The sequence below is a fragment of the Sphaerodactylus townsendi genome, linkage group LG03 (assembly GCF_021028975.2).
Source record: "Sphaerodactylus townsendi isolate TG3544 linkage group LG03, MPM_Stown_v2.3, whole genome shotgun sequence".
Classification (NCBI taxonomy): Eukaryota; Metazoa; Chordata; class Lepidosauria; order Squamata; family Sphaerodactylidae; genus Sphaerodactylus; species Sphaerodactylus townsendi.
The window spans coordinates 22,134,523-22,157,685 of NC_059427.1; the positions used below are offsets into that span (position 1 = coordinate 22,134,523).

Below are 23,163 nucleotides of genomic sequence, written 5' to 3' on the forward strand. Positions count from 1 at the left end.
CTTGTATTTTGATGTTTCTAGTGCCAAACAAGGATAAATGCCATTTACTGAAATAATGGGATGGCATAAAATGGAGAACGATATCAGTTGCTTTGGGTCCCCACTGGGGGAAAAGGCAAGGTATAAATGAATTAATTTTCATGATAGTGCCAAGATATGCCTATTTCAAGCATCATTTTTGGGAGGTTGTGGTGGGGTTTGCAGCAGGATTTTTCCTTACTCACCAACCAGAAAAAGAAACACCACCTTGGATGAAGCAGAACCAAAGAATACAGAGCAGAGAAATAGGGGTTATGTTGTTACATAGGTTAGGACGCATTGTATTGTGGTTGGAGGGCTGGAGCAGGATGGCAAAGACCAAAGTTCAAATCTCTACTCTGCCCTGAAGTTTGCAAGTCAGTCTCTCAGCTTTGCCTAACTAACTCCACAGGGCTGTTGCGGAGATGAAAAGGGGGTAATAGAGAGCTGTGTAAAGTGAATTCTTTGGCAGACGGGCATGTGTGGAGTCAGTATCAGCCGTGTTAAAACCAAAAGCATCACTTAGTGGATGTATTTCCTGAGTTGCAAAACTAAAACAGGCGTCTGTAGCACTTTAAAAAATGACAAAAGCTTTATCCCAGCATGAGCTTTTGTGGACTGCAGTCTCCCCTTGTTGGGTTTGGTTTTTTAGTATTATTTTCATAATTAACACAGAGAAAAATACATGCGCACATTATAAATGAAATGGATCTTAACGTTAGTATTTATCCTATACTTAGGACAGCTTTGAACGTTTCTCAACACTTTTCCACAAAAATGTACGGGTTTCTCGCGGCACTTGAAAAACTGACAAGACAAAAACTTTATTCCAGCATAAATTTTTGTGGACTAGCTCGAATGTTCCTCACTATGGAGATCTGTTATGCAGGCGGTGCGGGGTGAAAACTTTCTGTGGGATGCGACGCTCAAGAGGCCTTGCGACGAACAAACTGCGTATACTGAAATGTGAATATAACACGGGCGCTTTCTCCGGGAAGACCCCATCTGCCCTTGGCGCGAGCGAGCCCGCAGCTTCCAGTCCCGCAAATATTGCCCCGCCCACGACACGCCCCCTCTCCAGTATCCCAAGGCGAGTCCAGCTTCCAGTCCCGACAAGCATCGCCCCGCCCATGACACGCCCCCTCTCCAGGGCTTTAGTCCCGCCCCCTCGGTAGAAGGGGTTCTCTCCCCCCCACCCGCTTGTTTTGCGTGCTGCCTTCAGGCCAATAGGGTGGGTGCCCCGGGCGTTCCCTGTCGCGCCGTGATGACGGCATTTCTCTTTTCCCGGAAGCGGAAGGTGATTGGGATGGGGAAGGAGCTCCGCGGGTGAGAAGTGCGGGGCTGCGCCCGTGCTTGTGGGGTGGGGATGGCGGGTGCCCGGGGCGGCCCCTCCCAACTCCAGGGTGGCGGAGCTTGGGAGCGCGCCTTGGCCGAGCTGTTGCTGGAGTTTTCGAGGGCGCAGTACCGAGCCCGGGATGGTGGTGGGGGAAGCGGTGGTATCTCGGCAGGAGGCACGGGAGGTGGCGGCGGCGGAGGAACCGGGAGCAACACGAAGGTGAGTCCGGGGTAAAGTGGAAGACGAGACTCCTCCCGCCCTGGTGACCTGAAGCATTACCGCTCGGCGAGGATTAGTTTAAGATCCTGCCACAGATTTACCGCTTGGGTTGCTACTTACTTTGCGGCATGGCTGATTTCACTTTTTTTCTGCTGCCCGACAGGCTGAACTCAGCAGGTGCAGCTTTTGGGGTGAACTCTGATTTACGGACGCTTACACTGGAACAACCTTTGTCTTAAAGGTGCTCCTGCCTTTCAGATTTATTTTCCTACTACCCACTAGTACAACAATCCGTCCAGAAGTACTTTCACATAACACTTGCTGAAATAGGGAATTGTGTACCACCTAAATATTTTTTCCTTGTGTGTAGTTATTAGTCAGCCTGCTCTTGTCTTCTCTCCCATAAAACTTCTCACATTGTTTTGGCGGGGAGGGAGGGGTAGCCCACACCTGGATATTTCTCATTGTGTATGTCCAATGAGCAACTTTAATGGCCATTTGCTTATTTTAGAATATGCCCAGGAGAATTAGACCATTTTTGAAGAATAAGCCCACATTTCCTCGTAGTTAAGACACTTACTACAAGCATTGTGTTCCTTGTTTGGCACGTTATAGACTCATTTTCAAGTAAGGACTGAAGTGGAAGATGACACTGTGTTGGAATGAACGGTGTGCATGCTTCTCGTCTCTTGTGCAGTTAGTTATTGCTGAGTGGAAGCCCTGGCTGCTGTGCATACTTTATGTGTGTCATCTGTAATTGGGCGTGACTTGTGCTGACAGAATGTGTTGAACTGCAGATGCTCTGTGTTAGTTGACTGAAGCTTTGTCAAAAACTTTCACTTCCAGATTGAACTGGTTGTTATGGGTTGTCCGGGCCACAGCCCGGAAAATCCACAACAACCAGCTGACTGAAGCTTGCTTAAATATCCTAAGGCAGTAACTATTGTTCCCCCAAGTGTGTTTTCTTTTTGCACTTTCTTGTCTTGTGCCATCTGTTCAAGGTTGCTGGTTATCAACCAGCCACTGTCCTTGTCTCTTCCTCCCAATCCAGACAAATGTCATTTGACCTTTGCTGTCATTTGACCTTTGCTTTTTTCACCATTAAATCAGATTTTTTAATACTTCAATAAGGCTTTCCATGGCTATTGGAGTTTCATTGTATCTTTTTCATTGTAGTACTGATTTAAACCTTCCCTGTCCCATTCTGTGCAGCTTCTCACCGTAAACGTGAAACAGTAATGCTGGATGGTAGTTCCAGCTTGTTGATGCTGTTGCTTTAGTTTGCCTACCTGTTTTAAAACAAGCAAAACCACAAATCAAGGCCTGCTCTACAGATAGGTGGGGATTAATAAAATAGTGGCCGCAGTGTTCTTTGTACAGTCAGTATTACAGAAATGATAGATAAGTCCTAAGATGACACGTCCGTTCACCCTTAAATGATCTGAGTATAGTCCTGAAACCAGTGAAGTGGCTGTCATATATGAACTTAATGATGCTGTCCCAATGATAAACATTGCTGGTTATGTGTTTGAAATGGTCAGCGGTTGCCAGATAACCCAGTATTATGAATGCAGTCCTTCCACCCTTGAATGTGTAACCTAGTATCTTAACATCTTGCAGAATATACATGGCTGCCTCTTGTTTTTAAGCCCTATAACTTTTGTTGCAATTAATGTCATCTGTGTGGAGGGTCTTATATTTGATGTGGCACCCTTCCTAGATTCTGATTCCTTGCCTCGATTCTTTCATTATCCACAGGTTATCTGATGTATCAATGCATTTTGTTTTTGCGCAATGAAGACTGCTTTATGGTTTTCTGTTAGGGTTGCTGCAAATATAAATAGCCACTTTGGGATCACACCCCCGAAATCTAGCCCTGCTGTATATTTAGAATAGCTTGTTAATTATAAGTGCGGATGGGTCATGACAAGAGCAAGGTGCAACTCATTCCCCTCTGTCTATCTTCAAGGTCGTTTCCTTAACATCCCACAAAGTGAGCGTTGTTGTCGGTACTGTCCCAACACTATGGACTCAATCCCTCATATCCTGCTTTACTGTTCGAGGTATAATGATATTAGAACCGATCTGGGAGCTTTGCTACCTCTAGAATTTATGTTTCTCTCAGACAAACTAAAAATGTCTAAGCTATTGAACAGCCCTAATGTAGAAATTTCTGAAGCAGTTGCTACATTTTTAATCCATGTTCTACATGATATATAACAATGATCCTGTTTTTGTACTTGGAATGTATGGTACTTCTGGTTTATGCCTAATAAAGGTTTTTGGATTGGATTGGAAATAGCCACATAAGAACTGTTGCTGTGCTTTTTGACTTGTTCAGGTCGAGCGCATTGAAAAATGCTGCCTTGAACTGTTCACCAAGGACTATTGCTACAGCCTGATCCACAACGTGAACGGTGAAATCTGCAGCCACTATCCCCGGCAGATTGTCTTCTTGGAATATGAGAGCACTGATCAGGAGAGGCACACGTAAGTCATGACTGCGTCTGTTCTGAATCGTACTGTGAAGAGCATAACCCTTCCTTTTGGATGTGGCATTACTGGTAAATCACCACCTGTACCTTGGGCACATGACAGATGCCTATCTTTTGCTGTGTACGTGTGACAAGAAGTCCTAGTGAACATCTGAACATTGAAATGAGCAGACTTAGACTTGGGCCACTCTCTTCAAGATTGCACTGTTGGTGTCTCGTTTAAGAGGGTCACTAGACAGCTTTTGACTCCACCTACTTGTTTGCTGCACATCATTATCTTGAAAGGGAGGATTCTGTCTTTCAGCTTACAAAACCTTCTTTGCCCTGATCACTGGGATAAGATTATTGCTTGTAACTTGATTAGTCATTCAATTACCTGGGTTTGGACTCAAGTATACATGCTGTCTCTTGTAGGGAACACGTCAGATGTATGCAGACTTAGGTCCTTCATTTGTCACCATCAATATTGTCTGTTCTAGCAGTGGTTTTTCAGGGTCGTGGAAAGAGGTCTTTCGCACCACCAACTCCTTTTTATCTGCCACTGAGCCGAAGACCCTCTCCGAGTTATGGGGAAGGTGATAGTTGCATGGAAATCCAGTCGTATGAAGCAGCTCTAGAGCTGGAGATGTCAAAGAGTAGGGAGGACATAATTGCCCTCTGGGTTGCTGGATGGTGCTGCTGCGTTTTGCATCTCTCCAGGGTTTACATTTTGTGTTACTGAAGTCCCTACATAGGAGTAATTTCCACGTGGGAATTGGGCCACATGTGAAATAGGGCTTCGTGATCATGGTCTCTGCTTTCATGCCGTTTTTTGCTACGTGTGATTTTGTAATATGATCTAACTGTACCTAACAAAATCTCCACAATAAATGTACCGACATCTTTACATTTGTTCAATGTTACTGTGAGGTGTGTTGCTGATGTTCCTCATGGGAATATTGAGATGAAAGAGCAACTGGGCAAGGTTGCTTAAAGAGTTCACAACTGAGCAGCAGTTTGAACTTGGATCTCTAAAATTATGCTCCGGTGCTCTGCCTACTGCTCTGTTTTTCTCTCAGGGAAGATGTGGTCTTCTGTCTACCATCTATTCCTGTACTTCACTAATAATTCCCTTCTGCTTTCCATGTACATTTGGACTGAATATGAGTTGCGTGCTATTTTTCTCCTTTTTGCCTGTCATGTGTGGCCTCCTTCACGCACATGCTTTTGGAATGCAGCGGCGCATAGCCTGTGTTTCCTTTTTATGTGCTTATTAGTTGCGGGCTGACCCTCATGTGATGTTTGCATTACTTAGTGACTTTCCTAAATGTTAATTCCCCTCACTTCAATATTAGCTGCTTGGAAAGCTGAAGATAGTCATGCTAAAACATTAAGTTGGGCAGTTGGGTACTTGCAGGTGGCCCGAAGCCTTGTCTGAGGCTGAATTGTGGAATTTTACCAGGAATGTGGGATCAACAGGCGGTGGTTTTTAGAAGTTTCTTGCCTGTATGTTTGCAGAGAGAACCTATAGGGGAGGTGGACAGTTATTATAAAACAGACAAAATAGAAAGTGGAGCCAGTGACACACCTTACCCAGGAGTTGGCAACTGATGTTGCAGAGGTGGAACTGAGGGGCACTCTGGGCCCCGTCATCTGCCAAGCCTTTTCTTCGCATCTCTTGAAGTACAGTTGAAGGACGTAGGCTGGAGCAGTGTAGAACGAATTAAATCAAGAGCAGCATTCAGTTCACAAAAAGCCAACTGGAATAACTGATTTGCTTCCTAAAATTATTTAATTCAGCCACTGACACATATTTGTTTACAACTGTCTAGAGCATTAGGGATGCTGTGGACCACCAAATAGCCAAATAAGTGGGTTCTGTATCAGATCAAGCTTGAATTGTCCCTAGAAGCTAAAAATGACTGAAGTAAGGCTGCTGTGCTTTGGCCACATTATGAGAAGACAAGAGTCGCTGGAAAGGTTGAAGGCAGCAGGGAGAGAGGAAGCCCCATCATGAGATGGCTTGCCTCAATCAAGGAAGCCACGGCCCTCAGTTTTCAAGACCCGAGCAAGGCTGTTAAAGAGAGAGCTTTTTGGAAGACTTTGGCCCCTTCCCCACTTACCTTTGACCACCCTTTGCTGCGTGCTGCTCTCAGCGCGCGGCATCTCTGGCGCGCTCCCAGGGTTCCCCATTTTGAGGAGCGCCAGGGATGCTGCGTGCTGAGGGGGCGCGAGAGTGGCAGCGTCGGGGCGGCTGCACTGTCGCCGCCCCTGTAGTGGGGAGTGCCCCGGCACCCCGCGCTACTTGAGGAGAGTAGTGCAGGGCTTAAGGCAAGTGGGGAAAGGGCCATTGATTCATAGAGTCACCTTTTTTCTTTATTTATCATTTGATTTCTTTTATTATTATTATTAGTTTTCAACCAATATATAAAATTGTACTTATTACAAAGTGTAAATAATATCAACTGTATAGGAGAAAGCATACAAAGAAATAACAAAAACATAATAAAAAAGAAATACAAAAATCACCATAAGTCCCTCTCTTTTTCAAAAGGAGAGGTAAACAGTATATAGAAACCAAAACAATATTGTATCATATCTTTAACTGTTACTACATTCAGTTTATAGATCAACTATTTCTCCTTATACTGTACCCTCCCCTGTAATATTATTGTCGAGGAACAAAGTTATAAAACAAAGAAAAAATTATTTAAAAATATTAATTCATCTTTCTGCAGGGTGTACAAATACTTCCTCCCTATCATTTGATTTCTATGCTGCCCTTCCCCACACGGGCTCAGGGTGGCTTCCGACAACACAAGTCAATAAACATTTAAGAACAGTCAACTACATAACCCAGGACACCCTAAGTACAGGGATGGAATTAGCGACGTGCAGTGGTGATAAAACAATCATGAGTCGGAAGTGACTCGACAGCACTTAACGCCTGCACACATTAGAGCAATTGTGCTGCCTAGGATAGTATCCTTCTCCTTTTTGATACTGTCACTTTCTATATCACTTTTATGCAGAAGTCTTCTGCCAGTGGAGAAAGACGTTCCTGTAGCCTAAGGCAAGAGACCCACCTTCAGATAGGTTGCCGCTGGCTGGGCCGTCAGTGCTCCAGAATTGTTGTCAGAGCCTGCTGCTTACTTGTTTAGAACATTTCTCCTTTTCTTTTGTTGGAGGGGAGCGGGGTACCCACGGGGCCTGCTTTTCAGCTAATGAAATGCTGAGGATCTCTGTGTGAGGCCAAAGTAGCCAGATGTTGGTGTGACTCTGGGATCCTGGCTTTTTTTTGCTTCTCTTCAGTTCTAGGAAGGCTGTGAGGCCCATCTCTTCTGGTCTCCCACATCACAAATGAGAGTGTCAAGTAGCTGACAGAAGTCTTTGAACTGTGATTGAATTGACTTGGAGGGGTCTTTATACTATATAGTGTAGCTAAGGCTATAGCTAGCCTGCTGGATTGGTAGGAGATGGGCCGTGGCTCAGTGGCAGGATGCCTTCTTGGTACGGAGGAGGCAACTTGGCATCTCCAACTGGACAACAGCCCCCTCTTGGTGTGTGACCCGGAAGACGCTTTGCTAAGTCGGAGAAACCATATACCAGGGGTCTGCAACCTGCTGCTCTCCAGATGTTCATGGACTACAATTCCCATCAGCCCCTGCCACGGCCAGTTGTAGTCCATGAACATCTAGAGCAGGGGTCGGCAACCTTTGCCACCCAAAGAGCCATTTTGACCTGTTTTCCACGGCCCCAAAGATCTACTGAGCCAGAGAGGCGGCTCCGCATGGAGCCGCCTCTGGTTCGGCCCGTCCACTCACCTTCCCTTTCAGCGCTGGTCTGGAGGGCTGCAGGGACACGCCCACGCTACCCTCCGACCTCCAGGCCACGTGGAGCCGCAGCATAAGGCTGAAAGAGCTGCATGCGGCTCTGGAGCCGCAGGTTGCAGACCCCTGATCTAGAGAGCCACAGGTTGCAGACCCCTGCCCTATACTGAACGAAGGCCAGTGCTCTCTCTCAAACTTTCAGCCAGCTTGCGTGGGGTTGAAAGGTAATGAAGTAAGTTTCATGGTGAGAGAGGGAGTCATGGAGCTGCATGTACGCACATGTATATTTTTCTGGGTGTTCACATTCAAGGGCTGCTTGGTGACAGCCGTTCACTTTTTCTCTGGTTAGGTCAGTGAATCATCACGAAGTGGGGCTCATTTCCCTACTGAGGATTCCGTGTGCTTCCCTGAAACACCGAGTCTGTTCCAAGAGTCTGGTTGCTGCCTAGTGCCACCACCATGCTTCTGCTATGCTGGGGTATTGTGCTGCAGGCAGGTGTCACCTATGCAGGCGTGGGCAGACAGCCCCAGGTCCAAAGCACAGGAATCCAGGCAGGCAGACTAGGAGCTATAGCAAGCACTGGAAGATCGAGGAGGAGGAGGAGGAGGAGGAGGAGTAGTTTGGATTTATATCCCCCCTTTCTCTCCTGCAGGAGACTCAAAGGGGCTTACAATCTCCTTGCCCTTCCCTCCTCACAACAAACACCCTGTGAGGTGGGTGGGGCTGAGAGAGCTCCCAGAAGCTGTGACTAGCCCAAGGTCACCCAGCTGGCGTGTGTGGGAGTGCACAGGCTAATCTGAATTTTCCAGAGAAGCCTCCACAGCTCAAGCGGCAGAGCTGGGAATCAAACCCGGTTCCTCCAGATTAGATACACGAGCTCTTAACCTCCTAACCCACAAGTGCACTCATTGCATCCAGGCACAGTCAAGCTCAAAGCAGGGCTTATATGGAGAGGCTTCATTGCTGCAGCAGAGGTCCTGCAAGGAGTTAGTCTTCCTCTGATGCAGGCTCTGCTATTGTGCCACGCCTGGCAGAGAAACGAGCACTCTTCCTTCGGCTCTGTAGCTGCTGCCGCTGTCTCCGCCCCCTTTGCACATCTGGCTTATCAAAGGGCTCAATGGAGGACTGTGCAGGTTCCCTCAGCTGCGTGGTATCAGGTGAGGAAGGGCTGGTAGCTGACTCTGCTGCCTGAACTTCCACATGAGCTGCCTGCTCTGGCTGAACAGTGTGGTCAGCTTCTGCTTCCTCGTGAGGAGGCACTTCTGAGTGCCCGGCATTAGCAGGTTCTGCATCTGAGTCCAGGTAGCTGCCCACAAGCTGGCTCATGACAGGTATGTGTTCAGTGGGAGGGTGGCTGAGTCAAGATGACATTTTGGGCCTTCATGGTCACGTGAGGTTTAGGCAGTCTTTAAATAGAGGGGGGGAGGCTCTAGTCATCATTATGTTGCGTATGTTTCTAAAGGGCCTGCTGTTGACTTCTCTCCAGCCACAGTCTGTTTTCCCGTGGCCTCTGATAGGCCTGTTTTTATTCTTGGGGAAACGATAGCAATGCTCTGAACCTTAAGCCCCACAAGGCACAAAATGAGAATTAGGATTGATGTTTTCATCGGGTTCCCTCCCCCCACCCCAGGACGGTTCCTCTTTCTAGTGAAAAGCTACATTCGCCCAATGCTACGTTTCCAGTTATAATAAATCAAAGGTGAGTGTATTGGAGACAGGGAGGACAATGGGAAACGGTGTGATGAATGGTGTACAAATTGCACAGCGCGTCAAAAAATGCAAGTGCTGCTTTGGTCGCCTTTCTGAGGTGTTGTAAGGGGGCTGAGTGAACACTGGGGCGGGAGTGGGGATTGTGGCCGCAATCTCTTCCCTCCCTCTTACTGCTAGTCATTGAAATGTGAGAGGCCTTCATGTAGACCACAGGTATCAAACTTGCGGCCCTCCAGATGTTATGGACTACAGTTCCCAACATCCCCTGCCAGCTTGATGCTGGCAGGGGATGATGGGAACTGTAGTCCATAACATCTGGAGGGGCGCAAGTTTGACACCTATGATGTAGACCCTTGTGCCTGATTAGTTCTCTCCATATACCTTGCAATGAGCCAATGTAGGTTTGGGTGGAGTTTGCTCCTCCCTGCCTCCTCCCCCCAACCCCCCCCCCATGCTTAAGGGCATCTGAAAAGGGCTTAGACCCATTCTAGATATGTCATAAACTTCCTGACACATTGACCTATGCAGGGGCTGGGGTTCCTCTTGCACCATGGCAGTGCCTATGGAAGTAGCTCTGCATGGGTGAATCTTGCGTTGGTCTTTGGACAGGCGATCAGACAATCACTCTGGAATTTGCTCAGCAAAAAACAAGTCACGCCTCGGTTGCATAGTTTGATTTGAGTCCACCTTAAACGAGATCCGGGGGGGGGGGGGGACGACTTTCAAGAGTCCCCGCTCAAACCGAAAACAGTGTTGGTCCCTAAGGTGCTACTGGACTTGAATCTGACCATTCTACTGCAAACCAAAACAACTACCCTCTGACACTATCTTCAGTTGCGAAGGATATCCCCGATCATCTTTAGGAATGCCCTTCTGCTGCTTGCACAAGACATACATGCAAAAACACGAATGGACAGAAATTGGATGCCAAAAATCCACAAGCTGCTCAGAGCCTGTTTGCCTTACCAGGACATTCTTCTGTTCTTCAACCAACAGTAATTCATTTTTTACTTGTTTTATTGTATTTATGCCCCACCCATCCCTGACCATAGCCTTAGAGGTTGTGCTCATGTTTAAGGAAGTGGCCTGTAGTTTGCAGAAACTCATGCTAGAATAAAACAGTCATTAAGAACTCTTGTAGGCAACCAAAGCAACAGGGTAACACTTGCATATCTAAGAAGAAAAGTTTGTCTCCTGTAACTGCTGTGGTGAGTAGCTGCTGTGTGTGCAGTCAAGCTATGCACAAAGAGGGTGGCCTCTACAATTTGCATTTCATTGCATTTTGAGCCGTTGTTTACCCTCTTTGTCCTGTGTCTGTCTACCTACTGAGTACCTCATCTCTGAAGCAGGCTCTAGTCCAGTGGTGGCGAACCAATGGCACGCGTGCCAGAGGTGGCATTCAGAGCCCTCTCTGTGGTAGCTGCGATAACTGGGGTTAGTTGATTAGGTCGTAATGTGGGGGGAGCAGAAAATCTCCCCCATCTAAGAGCGTGACTAACTTGCTTCTAGAGTGATTAAACCCTCCTAGGGTTGTGATTCACCTGTTCGAAGCATTGCACGGTTGCTTCACAAAGCTTACTCCCGAGAAACGCGCGCCTCGGAGCAACCCGTTTTTTCTAAAGTAAAACCTTTGCGATAAATAAGCGGGTTTTGGGTTGCAATTCGGGCACTCGGTCTCGAAAAGGTTCGCCATCACTGCTCTAGTCCTTGAAACCGTACACTGTTGGAACTATTTGGGGACCATTCATGGGGGTCACATGTGTTTAGGAGGAGATGAAGATTGAGTTGAAATGATTTGAGACCCAGGGCCCTATTTCCAGCTTTTATGCCTTAATTTTGTAGTCCCCCCTCCCCATTGCCTTGTTTGGAAAAATTCAACCATATATATACATATATTTTTAATAGGAAAAAGGGAAAGCAAAAGGAATCTAATGTGGAACATCATGGCAGATGCACTTCAGCCTAGTTGGCAGCTAGTTTTTGTAGGGGGCCTTTTTTTAGAATTGAGCCGGGGTTGTGCAATGTTGGCTCAGTCTGTTGACCGCTCTTAAGAAATTGGCCCTCCTCCTTCAGTGTGAACGGCATTGGAAGCTGTGGCAGAGATTACTTCCCCTCTCTCCCCCCCATGCCTGGCTGATTGAGGAGGAGGAGTTTGGATTTATACCCCCCCTTTCTCTCCTGCAGGAGACTCAAAGGGGCTTACAATCTCCTTGCCCTTCCCCCCTCACAACAAACACCCTGTGAGGTGGGTGGGGCTGAGAGATCTCTGAAAAGCTGTGACTAGCCCAAGGTCACCCAGCTGGTGTGTGTGGGAGTGTACAGGCTAATCTGAATTCCCCAGAGAAGCCTCCACAGCTCAAGCGGCAGAGCTGGGAATCAAACCCGGTTCCTCCAAAGTAGATACACGAGCTCTTAACCTCTTACGCCACTGCTGCTCCTGGGAAGCTGGCTGAAGTACATTTTGGGAACACACTCTGCTGTTAGCACCGTGAGGATGCACAGTGGGGTTTGGCTTCCTTTGCATCAGAAATGGGGTGGTAGAATAAAAAGGCTTTGGGTTTTGCTGGGGCCAGACTGAATCCTGGCTTTGCGGGTTACCGATTCCAACATTGACCAGTGGAGTCACACACCTCTAGGAACCAAACTTTCCGCTGCACATTCTCACAATAAGGCCAAGAGGCTTACAGATGTGCCTCACATTTGTCCCTTGTTTTTGGCATGCAACCTTTCTGTTTTTTTTTTTAAAAAAAACCTTTGTCTAAAGGAGTGACGCTTGCTATGCTTTTCACACAACTCCCCCCTTCCCTCTTATAGCAGGAACTGGTCCTACAGTGGCTACCTGCTCAGATGAGGTTATTCCTAATTAGGCTGTATTTCGGTTCAGTTAGGTGAACTGTACAGGATAATAGAATATTCTATGGGAAAGTACCTCAGCTGGCGAAACTTTCTGTTGCTCACTGGAAGCATATTGTACTTCATGTATTTTTCAAAAGCAGGGGTCTGGGTTGCTATGGCAACTTCCGGGCTTTCAGAGGGTTTTTTTAAAAAGTGGAAAGTTTAATGAGGTGGCATGAAATCGTTGCGTTTTGGGTGCCTCTTCTCCGCAGGGTCACAAGCTGTCCTGTTATAAAGAGTTTCTCTGTATCTGAGGACAGAGCAGTCACTCCTTCGTAAAATGTTCTGGCTGCTCCGCTAGGCTCTGGCCGGGCAGGCTTCTTTTGCCAGTCCCAGGGGCAGGTTTGCTTTGGAAAAAGTAAGAATGCTACAGCGTGTGAAATGTTCCGTGCTTGATAAACCTTTCATAACACTCTGGTGCCATCTGGGGCTTACAAGGCTCTTTGCTTCTGGTTAACATGCATAGGAATAAGTGCTGGGAAGGTGTGGGAAGAGTGTAGCCCTCTCCCCCCGTATTGCATCCCTCTTTATCCCAGGTTTGATCAGACCTTGGGGCTGAGGGTTACTGTTCCAGCAGTGAGCAAATTGAGAGTCCCAATCAAGGATCCCTTGAATTAAACCAAGCTTTGTTGAAAGCATCCCCAGCTGCTGGTGCATCATTCAGGCCAGGTTGGCCAAACCTGTTAGTTGCATGCAAGGGCTGCCTGAGCAGGAGAGCTTAATTGCCAAAGAACGCCACCCCTGCAGGACTGGATTTTCTCTTCTGTCAGGCTGATGATGTTGCGGTGCCTCTGGTCCTTCCCTGCCCTTTCTCAGCTTCCTTCCTGCCCTGACTCTTCAGAATGCCGTTGCCCCCAGTTCTCCCTCCCTCCATCCTTCTTGACTTGTTTGTTTCCCTTCTGCTGGGCTCCTTGTCTCCAGCTGTTTCTACTTTTCAGGGTCACTTCCCTTCAGTCCCGGCAGCTGTTGGGGAGGGGTGAAGGGAGAGGCTTACGTTCAAGTGCGCATTTCATGTAACAAGATGGCACAGGACAGTCTGTTTCAAGACCAGGAAGGGGGGGGGGGAATCCTTGATCATTTGCCTCAGTGATACTACCGTTGCACATACACATGCCTCACAGACACTTGCAAGCACTAGGACATTCCAGACTCAGATGATCCAGATTCTTGATCCTGAAACAATTCCCCAGGCCAGTGAGTCTGACCTCTGTCCCTGGAAAGATGCTGGAGCAGATTTTAAAGGGATCGGTCTGTAAGCATCCGAAGGACAGCTTGGTGATTTGCCGAACTCAGCACAGAGTTGCCCCCAGCAGACCGATCTCGTCTTCTTCTTTTGATTGAGGGAACGCTGTCAGTGTTGTTCACGTGGATTTCAGTAAAGCTTTCGACAGGGTTCCTTGCGAATTCTGAGGAATAAACTGGAAGACTGTGGAATGGACTTTAGGATAATTTGGTGGATGGGGAATTGGTTGGAGCGCTGCACTCGAAGAGTAGTTGTCAGTTTCATTTCATCTGAAGGTGGAGGGAGATGACCAATGGGGTGCCACAGGGATCAATTCTGGGCCTGATGTTTTCCAGTATTTTTATCATTGATCTGTGTTCTGCCCCCCAAGCGAATCTATTTTTGTGCCCTGTACTTGGCTAGGACAGAGTGGGGGAGACGCAAGCCAGGTTCAACAGATCTTAGAATAGGTTTATTACTGGAGAGAATCAAGACCCTAACTCCTCCCTTGGGTCTATCTAAGTCAGAGTACTTGCTTGTCTTGAGCAAGCTGTAGACTGTGTCTTCTCTTGGTTGCTTTCAAGAAAGTCCACTGTGTCTTGCTTCCTTTCAGTTCTTTCAGGCTTTGTCTAGTTCTAACTGCTGTAAAACTTAACTTGTGCTCTATGGACCACCATATACTAATATGTATGTCACAAATATTCCAGTCTCCAACTACCCTTAGCACCTCACCCTGACTGGGTAGAACTAAAACAGGGGATTGCTGGGTAAAGAGGGAAACGGCCTCTTGGGAAATGTCTTAAAGGGACCGGGGCTAACTAAAATACCCTCCCTTAGAAGACTTAACAATGAAGTAAAACCATGCTAACTATGGGGAAACTGAAGCTTAATGGGGAACTAACAAAAGCCTCTGTGGGGGATTGACAATCTGGATGAGGGAGCAGAGGGACTACTTGTTAAATTTGCAGATGACACCAAATTGGGAGGAGCAGAGAAACACAGTGAACACATCAAAAGACAGAATTCAACCAGATTGAACATACTAGAAAAGTGAGTGGAGGTGAACAAGATGCAGTTCAACAGAGATAAGTGCTGAGTTCCACATCTGGGTAACAAAATATGAATACCCGTACTGGATAGGTATACTCTCTGGATAGCAATATAGGTGGACAGATCTTGGGGTGTGGGTGGACCGTAAGTTAAATATAAGCAGGCTGTTTAATTCAGTGGCAGAAAAGGCAGTTGCAATCTTAGGGCACATCAAGGGAGGCATATAATGTCATAGTCCTGCTGTCTGCTACCTTGGTCAAACCATTGGAATCTCTGGATAATGAGGTGTCTCATTAGGAAAAACAGGGGGAGTGCCTGCTTTTAAACCCCTTGCCTGGAATGAAGCTGGCGGCTGGGCTAATTGGGACCCCCTAAGCATTCACTTCTCCTTCCCCCTTAAAATATGTCAGGTCCTTCCATCTTCTTTGCATCTCACTCATGTTCTCTTCCCAAGAACCCCCTTTATCAACTCAACCTATGGGCCTCCAGAGTGAGTTCCGGCTCCCTTGCAGGTGGTTCACAAGTCCAGCAGGGAAGAGGTGAAGCAGGGCGAGCTGGGAGAAAAGACTCTAGGCGAGTTTGGGTTTGTCCCCATGGAATGTGCAAGGTGGCCACGAAATGCAGCCTTTTGCTAATCCATGCAACACACTCAAATATACCAAAAAAGGAGAATGAAATGTCCCCTTGTCCAGTGAGATTTCGTGTCAGGCAGGGGGAAAGTAACCAGGAGCTACTTTGCAAGTGGGCCCTGAAAACTGCAGCAAGTTTAGAAGTGGGTCCCACTAGAAAAAGCGTGAGAACCGCTGAGCTAAACTCTTCCTCAAGTTTCCCACTCCGAACTCCCTCCTCCCATCCCCATCTTCCTCTTGTTCCTTCATCCAATATGGCTGTCCCTCTTGGGAATGATCTTCCAGACTCCTGTGCAGCCATTTAGAGCGCAAGGAAGCATTGAGTGTGCCAGTCTTGGGCCACAACTAGTGGACTCACTGGCTCACCTTGAGCTGGTCCTTTTCTCTTGGCTCTTACCGTTCTCATTCCATATGGTCTAAAAGGGAGGGCGGAAGGTGGCCGGGTACAGCTCCACCTTGCTAGATCTTGGATTCTAAGCTGGGTCAGAACTTGAAAGGCTCTGCAGAGGAAAGCAACAGTAAACCACCTCTGCTCATTCACTTTCCTTGAAAGCCCCTATCTGGGGTCACCACAAGTCAGCTGGGCTTTCATTTGTTTGTCTGTCTTCTAGGCTGCCCTTACCCAAGCAGGCTCGGGGTGGCTTCCCACGCAGAATTTGCAACATCACGAACAATCATGTAATAAAACCCATAAAATTACAATACTCTTTTTTTGTAATTCCCTGGCACTGTTAAATTCAAGGATCAAGTCCATCAAGACCAGCATCCTCCACTTACTATCTTCATCAGTTGTGTCGAGAGAGGGAAAGAGAAGAAAGGGAGGCCGGCAGGATGGAAAACCATTGCTTCCTCAGCCATGGACTTGGCAGCACTACGCACGCACACACACACTCCCCCCTTTTCCTTTTTGAGGCATGGTTTCCATTCCACGTGGCGTAGTGGTTAAGTGCTTGCACTGCCGCTCACACGGTCAGGAGTTCGAGCCCCCTGTGAGTCAGATATCCTGGCAGCTGGCTCATGGTCAACTCAGCCATCCATCCATTCCTTGGTCAGTAAATGAGTACCTAGCACAGTGGTGGCGAACCTATGGCACGCATGCCAGAGGTGGCACTCAGAGCCCTCTCTGTGGGCACGCGCGCACAGAAGTTCGTCATGTGGGGAGCAGAAAATCCCCCCCCCCCACATCTAGGCTGACCTTGCTTCTGAGTAAACCCTCCTAGGGTCGTGATTCACCTGTTCGAAGCGTCGCACGGTTGCTTCACAAAGCTTACTCCCGAGTAACGCGCGCCTCGGAGCAACCCTTTTTTTCTAAAGTAAAACCTCAGTATTCAGGTTAAATTGCCATGTTGGCACTTTGCGATAAATAAGCGGGTTTTGGGTTGCAATTTGGGCACTCAATCTCGAAAAAATTCGCCATCACTGACCTAGCACATAGCTAGAGGGTAAAGAATAGCAGGGGAAAGCAATGGCAAACTACCCCACAAAAGAGGCTTGCCTATGAAATCACTGCTCGCAGTGGTGCCCCAGGGCTGGACACGACTGAAGGGGAAACTTTACCTTCCATTCCTTGATTCAAAGGAGATGAGGGCTCCCCAACCCATGTCTGGAGTTTGGCACACAAGCTACAACTGGAATGTTACTCTTTAGCTTGCTTGCTGCTGACATTCAGAAAGGGAGGTTTCCCACCCTGGACAAGCCCTCCCGAGTCCATTAGGAGCTCATCCCGGTCGCTGGTTTTGTTCTGAAGTTGCTTTGATTAGGGTAAGTTTAAGCCCATTGGCCCTTTGGACTCTGTTATGTCCCCGTTCCCATTTCCCCCAGATGCTTTCAAACGGCCCCATGAAAGGCAGTTCCGCTGCTTCACAGCGTGTGTTTGTGAGGCTGGCGGAGAGCGATGAATACTTGGCTGCGGTTGGAGCGCTCAGGAGCTGAATTCCCAGGCTCCCAAATTGGCCACTGGCCTTTGCAGGAATTCACACACAGGTCTTTAATTACGCCGTAGAAAGGGAACGGGCACAAAAGCCTGGGATTAGGGTCAGGCGAGCGCGTTCAGGCCTGCTTTCTGGATTCCCCGATGCCTGCCGCCTTAATTGCGGCCTTAATGGAAAACATTGGTGTGCTTCCTCAGGAGGGAGCTGTCTCTCTCCGCTCCTGCTTTTTGTGCGAGAACCGTCTTGTGTTTCCTCCTAATGCCGTGAAAAATTCCTTTTTCGTCCATCACGAAAAGATTTCAGCGGGGCGTCTCGAAATAGGCATCACCGCAATCATGGACTGGAGTATTCAGCGCTGGTCCTCTGTCGTTGAATGTGAAAGGCACTGCAGGCTTCTGCGAACGCCAACATTCAGACGTCAAGAGCACCTTTTCAGGAAGAGTGTTGCTAACTCACACGGCCTGGGAGCGTTCGGACGGTTTGGGTTGGATGCTCCCAGGGGTCTCAGCAAGGTTGCCAGTAGGCAGAGACCGACAAAGTCTCAAGATAAAATCTCACATCTGCCGTAACCATGCTGGTCTCTGCCAGTTCTGGCCTCTAACATCAGTATGACGGCATTGGTCTACCTTAGAGTGTTGTTGTGTTTTATAAATGCCAGATGAAGTTCCTGTAGTTGGCGCTGTTGGGTATCCCTTGGTGTCATAGGTGATGTTTTCCTCTAGTCTCATGTCCCCTTTTCTTCATCCAGAATGTGCATGTGCACAAAACTCCGCTGAAGCAGACAGTGTTGGGGCAGGAAGTAGCATAAAAAGCAGTCGGGGGTGGTGGTGGTGGTGGTAGATTCTGCCGCCTCCCCTCTGCTGCTTTACTCCTCTGGTTTTTACTGACAGCTTTTGAGTGGCTTCTGTTCCTCCAAACATCACCTTCCAGCATGGTGTAGAGGTTAAGAGCAGGTGGATTCTAATCTGGAGAGCCGGATTTGATTCCCCACTCTTCCACCTGAGTGGCAGAGGCTGATCTGGTGAACCAGATGTGTTTCTGCACTGCTACACTCCTGCTGGGTGACCTTGGGCCAATCACAGCTGTCTCGGAGCTCTCTCAGCCCCACCTACCTCACAAGATGTCTGTTGTGGGGAGAGGAAAGGAAAGGAGCTTGTAAGCCACCTTGAGTCTCCTTACAGGAGAGAAAGGTGGGGTATAAATCCAAACTCCTCTTCCTCCTCCTTCCTCTTCCATTTATAATGGTTTTCTTCATACTGATTGCTCTTGTAGGTCTGGGGAAGAGGCATCCTTCAAGTGAGGGAAAGGAAAGAACTGGCTCAAACGGACTTGCTTTCAAGCTGGTGTTATGCTGAGTCTGGCGAGACCGAGTTCAGATCTCGACTCGGCCATGAAGCTCGTCAGCCAACCCTGGGAAGCCAACCTTGCGGAGCTTTGTGGGTGGGGAGAGAGTTTTAAAAGATTGGCTTCTTGTTGTTGGCTAGTTTGGGCCCATCCTTTGCGAAATGTCATTCTTGATGGGTTTAACACAAACCAAGCCTTCTTGCCAGGGTGCCCAAGAGAGAGAGAAGAGCAGAAGCCTAAAATAATTCGCTTTTTTCCCCTCTGCAGAAAACCTTCTCCCCCTCCCTGCTCCAATCACAGGCAGTCTCCCGGCCTCAGATCAGAATGGCCTAACCTTCCGGGGGAGGGTCGACTGCTCATTGGGTGCTCAGAAGGGCCTGCTCATTTGCTTGGAGTCCTGCTGGGCGTCTGGGTGATGCGCCTGCCAGTCACTGACTGCTTCCCTCCACCCCAACAGGTACGAGAGCACCGTCCAAGTCGGCAAGCTGCAAGACCTCATCCATCGCAGTAAAATGGCCCGGTGCAGAGGGAGGTTCGTCTGCCCTGTCATCCTCTACAAGGGAAAGGTAAAGCTGTGCACCTGTGCCTGACGGTTTGTCCTTTTCATCCCTTCACGTGGGTGCGTCTACGCGTGTGAAACAGCTCTCCCTTAGCACCTCTGCTTGGTTTGGATTGGACGGACCCGACGTCTGGGTCCAGTGTTAGAGCAGAGTTGGACCTGAAGATGTGAATGACTGGAGAAGAGTGTTTTCCTGCTCTTACAGAGGACCTCCACCCACCATTTTTTTTGTGTGGAAAATATGAAAATCTAGGGGAGCACTGAAATGTTCTTCCTATAACATTCTTTGCTTTTTGGGATCAGGAGTGTGGTCCATCTAGCTCAAGGGTCTGCAACCTGCGGCTCTCCAGACGTTCGTGGACTACAATTCCCACCAGCCCCTGCCACCATGGCCAATTGGCCATGGTGGCAGGGGCTGATGGGAATTGTAGTCCATGAACATCTGGAGAGCCGCAGGTTGCAGACCCCTGATCTAGCTACATGTAAGGGTCTGTTACTCCAGTCATCAACTAGACCAGACCTGGCCATTATACGGCCCGTGGGCCACATCCAGCCCGCCTGATGACCCTGACTGGCCCCCCTGCCGTGCTGGGGAGCGAGGCATCTTTGAAAGCCCCGCAGAAGCCGGTTGCCTTGGCTGCCGGCTTCTGCGGGGCTTTCAAAAGCACCTCGCCCCCCTGCCTTTTGGCCCGGCCCTCCACAATATTTTCTGTTTCTTATGCGGCCCCATGGAAAAAATAATTGCCCACCCCTGAACTAGACTCAGGAACAGTTCAAGACCTTTATTGGAACCGTGCCAGCCCAAGGCTCAGATAGTCGAAACTGAAGTTTTGGCTCTCTGGCCTCTGGTATATACCTGTAAAATACAGAAAGGTTCAACCCATAATCCCCCTACCCTCGCATTCCCATAATATCAGCATGTGAAAGGGTGGTGGGAACAGCGGCACGGTTTAGGACAGACCGTTCACTCCTTCGGGAAGGCAGATAAGGATGAACGGCTAAGCTCTATTGACTAGTTATGTGCAAGCAGGGAGGAGCCCCCCCCTCCCCCCCCGTAGCCTTGAACGATGATAATGGCTGGGCCATCTGCAGCTGAGGTGTGGACGTGCGAACTGCTAGGCCCAGAATGGCGCAGGCCTGACACTACGTCACCTAGTAGAACAGCGGTTCTCAACCTGTGGGTCAGGACCCCTTTGGGGGTGGAATGACCCTTTCACAGGGGTTGCCTAAGACTCTCTGCATCAGTGTTCTCCATCCGTAAAATGGATAAATGTTAGGGTTGGGGGGTCACCACAACATGAGGAACCGTATTAAAAGGTTTCGGCGTTAGGAAGGTTGAGAACCACTGTTGTAGGAGCTCTTCAAGCCAGAAAAAAAAAGTATTTCACAACACTTGCTGCCTAACATCAACACTTCCCTGGAGATCCTAGGGACCCCCTTCCTGCAAACATGTGATATGATCTCACCCCATGGGTCAGTGATACTTCCCCAGGGGACTGCCTTTACAGGTCAGCAGTCCTGCAAGGGGGCCACTTAGCATTGCAGTTGGGAAGTAATGGAAGTCTGGCTCACAAGCAGTGGTCTGGAAGGCATGACGGAAACCACAACTGCAAGGCGAGACCTTTCCATTTTGTCAGTGGAAAGTCTCGAAGAGTCTTCTCTGAGGTTGGATCTATATGTCCGATAGAATTCTGGGGTGGTAGAACGGGCTGTACCATTTCAGGCTGCAGGTTCTTAGTGCTCCCTTGCGCGGTGATTCTTTGCAGGTAAAAATGGAGCACGGCAAGGACAGGCGTTGCAACCTTGCCCTCTGCGTTCCGTGCTAGTTTTCTGCTTGCAAGGAATGATCAGTGCAGGGCAGCTTGAGGGAGATACCCCTGTCCCTGCGTGCTGTCTGGTGAAGTGGTCCAACTTTTGCCGCCGTCTCATTCCTCTGTAGCGGCTCTCCTGGACATTTCTTCTGTCCCTTTCTCCGCAGCACATCTGCCGTTCGGCCACTTTGGCAGGATGGGGCGAACTGTACGGGCGCACGGGGTACAACTACATTTTCTCAGGTAAGGCCAGGGAGAGGAGAGGAGGCGAAGGTGAGCGTTATCTCCCCCTTGCCTTTTGGTAGTGCCAGCCGAAAGGCAAACGGGTCTTCTTGAGGACTGATAAGAGCAGCAGCCTCCACTTGTACTTGGGGTTGGTGACTTGTATGGAAAGCTGCACCTGGCGGTTCCTGCTGGGAGACGTACCCTGTTTGAAGACTGTGCACCAGCCATGCAAAGGAGGGATTTTGTACGTGGAGCCTCTCCGGGTCTGAAATGCAAGATTCCTTAGGTGTCACATAGCAAGAACCGTGGCCATGCATATGTGTGTTCATGTGCCGTTGTTAGGTCTTGGACCTCAGACCCAACAAATGGACTCTGGATTTTTATCAGAAGCATTTATTGAAGGCAACAAGCCCCTAGCTAGAGGAAGCCGGGTCTAAGGGAACCTGGCTTTCCTAGGTTGTTATATCTCCACTCCAGGGGTCTGCAACCCGCGTCTCTCCAGATGTTCATGGACTACAAACCCCATCAGCCCCTGCCAGCATGGCCAGGGGCTGATGGGAATTGTAGTCCACAAACATCTGGAGAGACGCATGTTGCAGACTCCTGCTCTACTGAAACCCCACTTGCCCATCAAAAGTGTGAAAGAGTTGTTTGAAGAGGCAGAGGCACCTCAAGGACGCAAGGGAGAAAGATATGACACCTGCTGATCCTCCCCACCTGCGGTTCAACGGACATCCTGTTGTCCGGCTTCCCAGGATCATTTGCCTACTTACCTACAATCGGTGTGAAAGCTGTGAAGGTCAAGGAGACAGGTACAGGGAGGAAAGGAAGAGCCCCTTCTGTATATCAATCAGAACAGACGTCAAACAAAGTGCATTTGAATGCAGAGTACCCTTAAGAACATAAGAACATAAGAACTAGCCTGCTGGATCAGACCAGAGACCAGAGCTGGATCAGACCCTTCAGGCTTTGGTCCTGGCAGCCATCAAGTCACAGTTGACTTACGGCAACCCTGTGGGGTTTTTAAGGCAAGAGACGTTGGGAAGTGTTTTGCCATTGCCTGCCTCCGTGTCACAACCTTGTTAGTCCTTGGAGATCATCGGTCCAAATTCTAACTGGGGCTGACTGTGCTTATCTCCTGAGATTTGACGAGATCGGGCTAGCCTGGGGCTGTCTAGGCCGGCGGCCATACTGGTGCCGTTCAACAAAGGCTGCCTGGTACCATGTTGGGGGTGTGTGTGTATGTGCAGTTCTGTGGCCCATCTCCTTTGTGTGTGCAGTGCTGTCTCCATATTGAAGCTCATGGAGAATCCCTTCTGGGGCTGGAGAAGGAAGTCTTGCTGTGAGCAGGAGGGTGGGTGTTCTCCAAGGAGCCCTGTCTTCTCATTGATTCTGGGGTCAGGATGATTGCCTTGATCTTCCCCTCTCCTCATCAGCCTTGGCTTTTTTTATGCCCCGTTCCTTTTAAAAGTATCTGACACTTGTGCTGAGGAAACCACTCTTTCAGTGTAGAACACTGACTGGTGTCCTGTGCAAGAATGACGCGGAGATCTGGCAAAGCAGCGTCTGCTTTGGGGTGAAAAATTTTTGGTGTGGTGGTTGCCTTACCTGCTAACTTGTTGTCTCTCTTGGTGGCTTCTCTGCAGGGGGCTCAGATGATGCCTGGGCGGATACCGAGGACCTGTCAGAAGAGGATTCGGCCTTTAGGTCTGTGTTTGACACATAGCTGGGCAGATGCAACCCTTAACTTCTTTCCCAAGGAGGCCTCTTTGGCTTGATGGGAGAGGTTGAAGGTGGATAACTTTTTCCTTCAAGGCTTCTGCAGTGATGAGGAAGGCTGGACTTTGCGAGTGTCTCTTCTGCACCCCTGGCACAGGGGGCCTGTGCCAAAGAACAGGATCTGCCTGTC

The 23,163-nt window shown here is 48.8% G+C and overlaps 1 protein-coding gene across 1 annotated transcript in view; it reads left to right on the plus strand.

Annotated features, from left to right (window-relative positions):
* Positions 1 to 1,350: 1,350 nt before the first annotated feature.
* The window catches only part of MTMR14 (myotubularin related protein 14), a 91,572-nt gene continuing 69,759 nt past the window's right edge, over positions 1,351 to 23,163 (plus strand). The window contains exons 1-5 of the mRNA XM_048487303.1: positions 1,351 to 1,573; positions 3,915 to 4,063; positions 19,117 to 19,225; positions 21,197 to 21,272; positions 22,901 to 22,961. Of these exons, the coding sequence (XP_048343260.1) occupies positions 1,385 to 1,573; positions 3,915 to 4,063; positions 19,117 to 19,225; positions 21,197 to 21,272; positions 22,901 to 22,961 (584 nt within the window). The 5' untranslated portion in view covers positions 1,351 to 1,384. The remainder of the gene's footprint in view (positions 1,574 to 3,914; positions 4,064 to 19,116; positions 19,226 to 21,196; positions 21,273 to 22,900; positions 22,962 to 23,163) is intronic.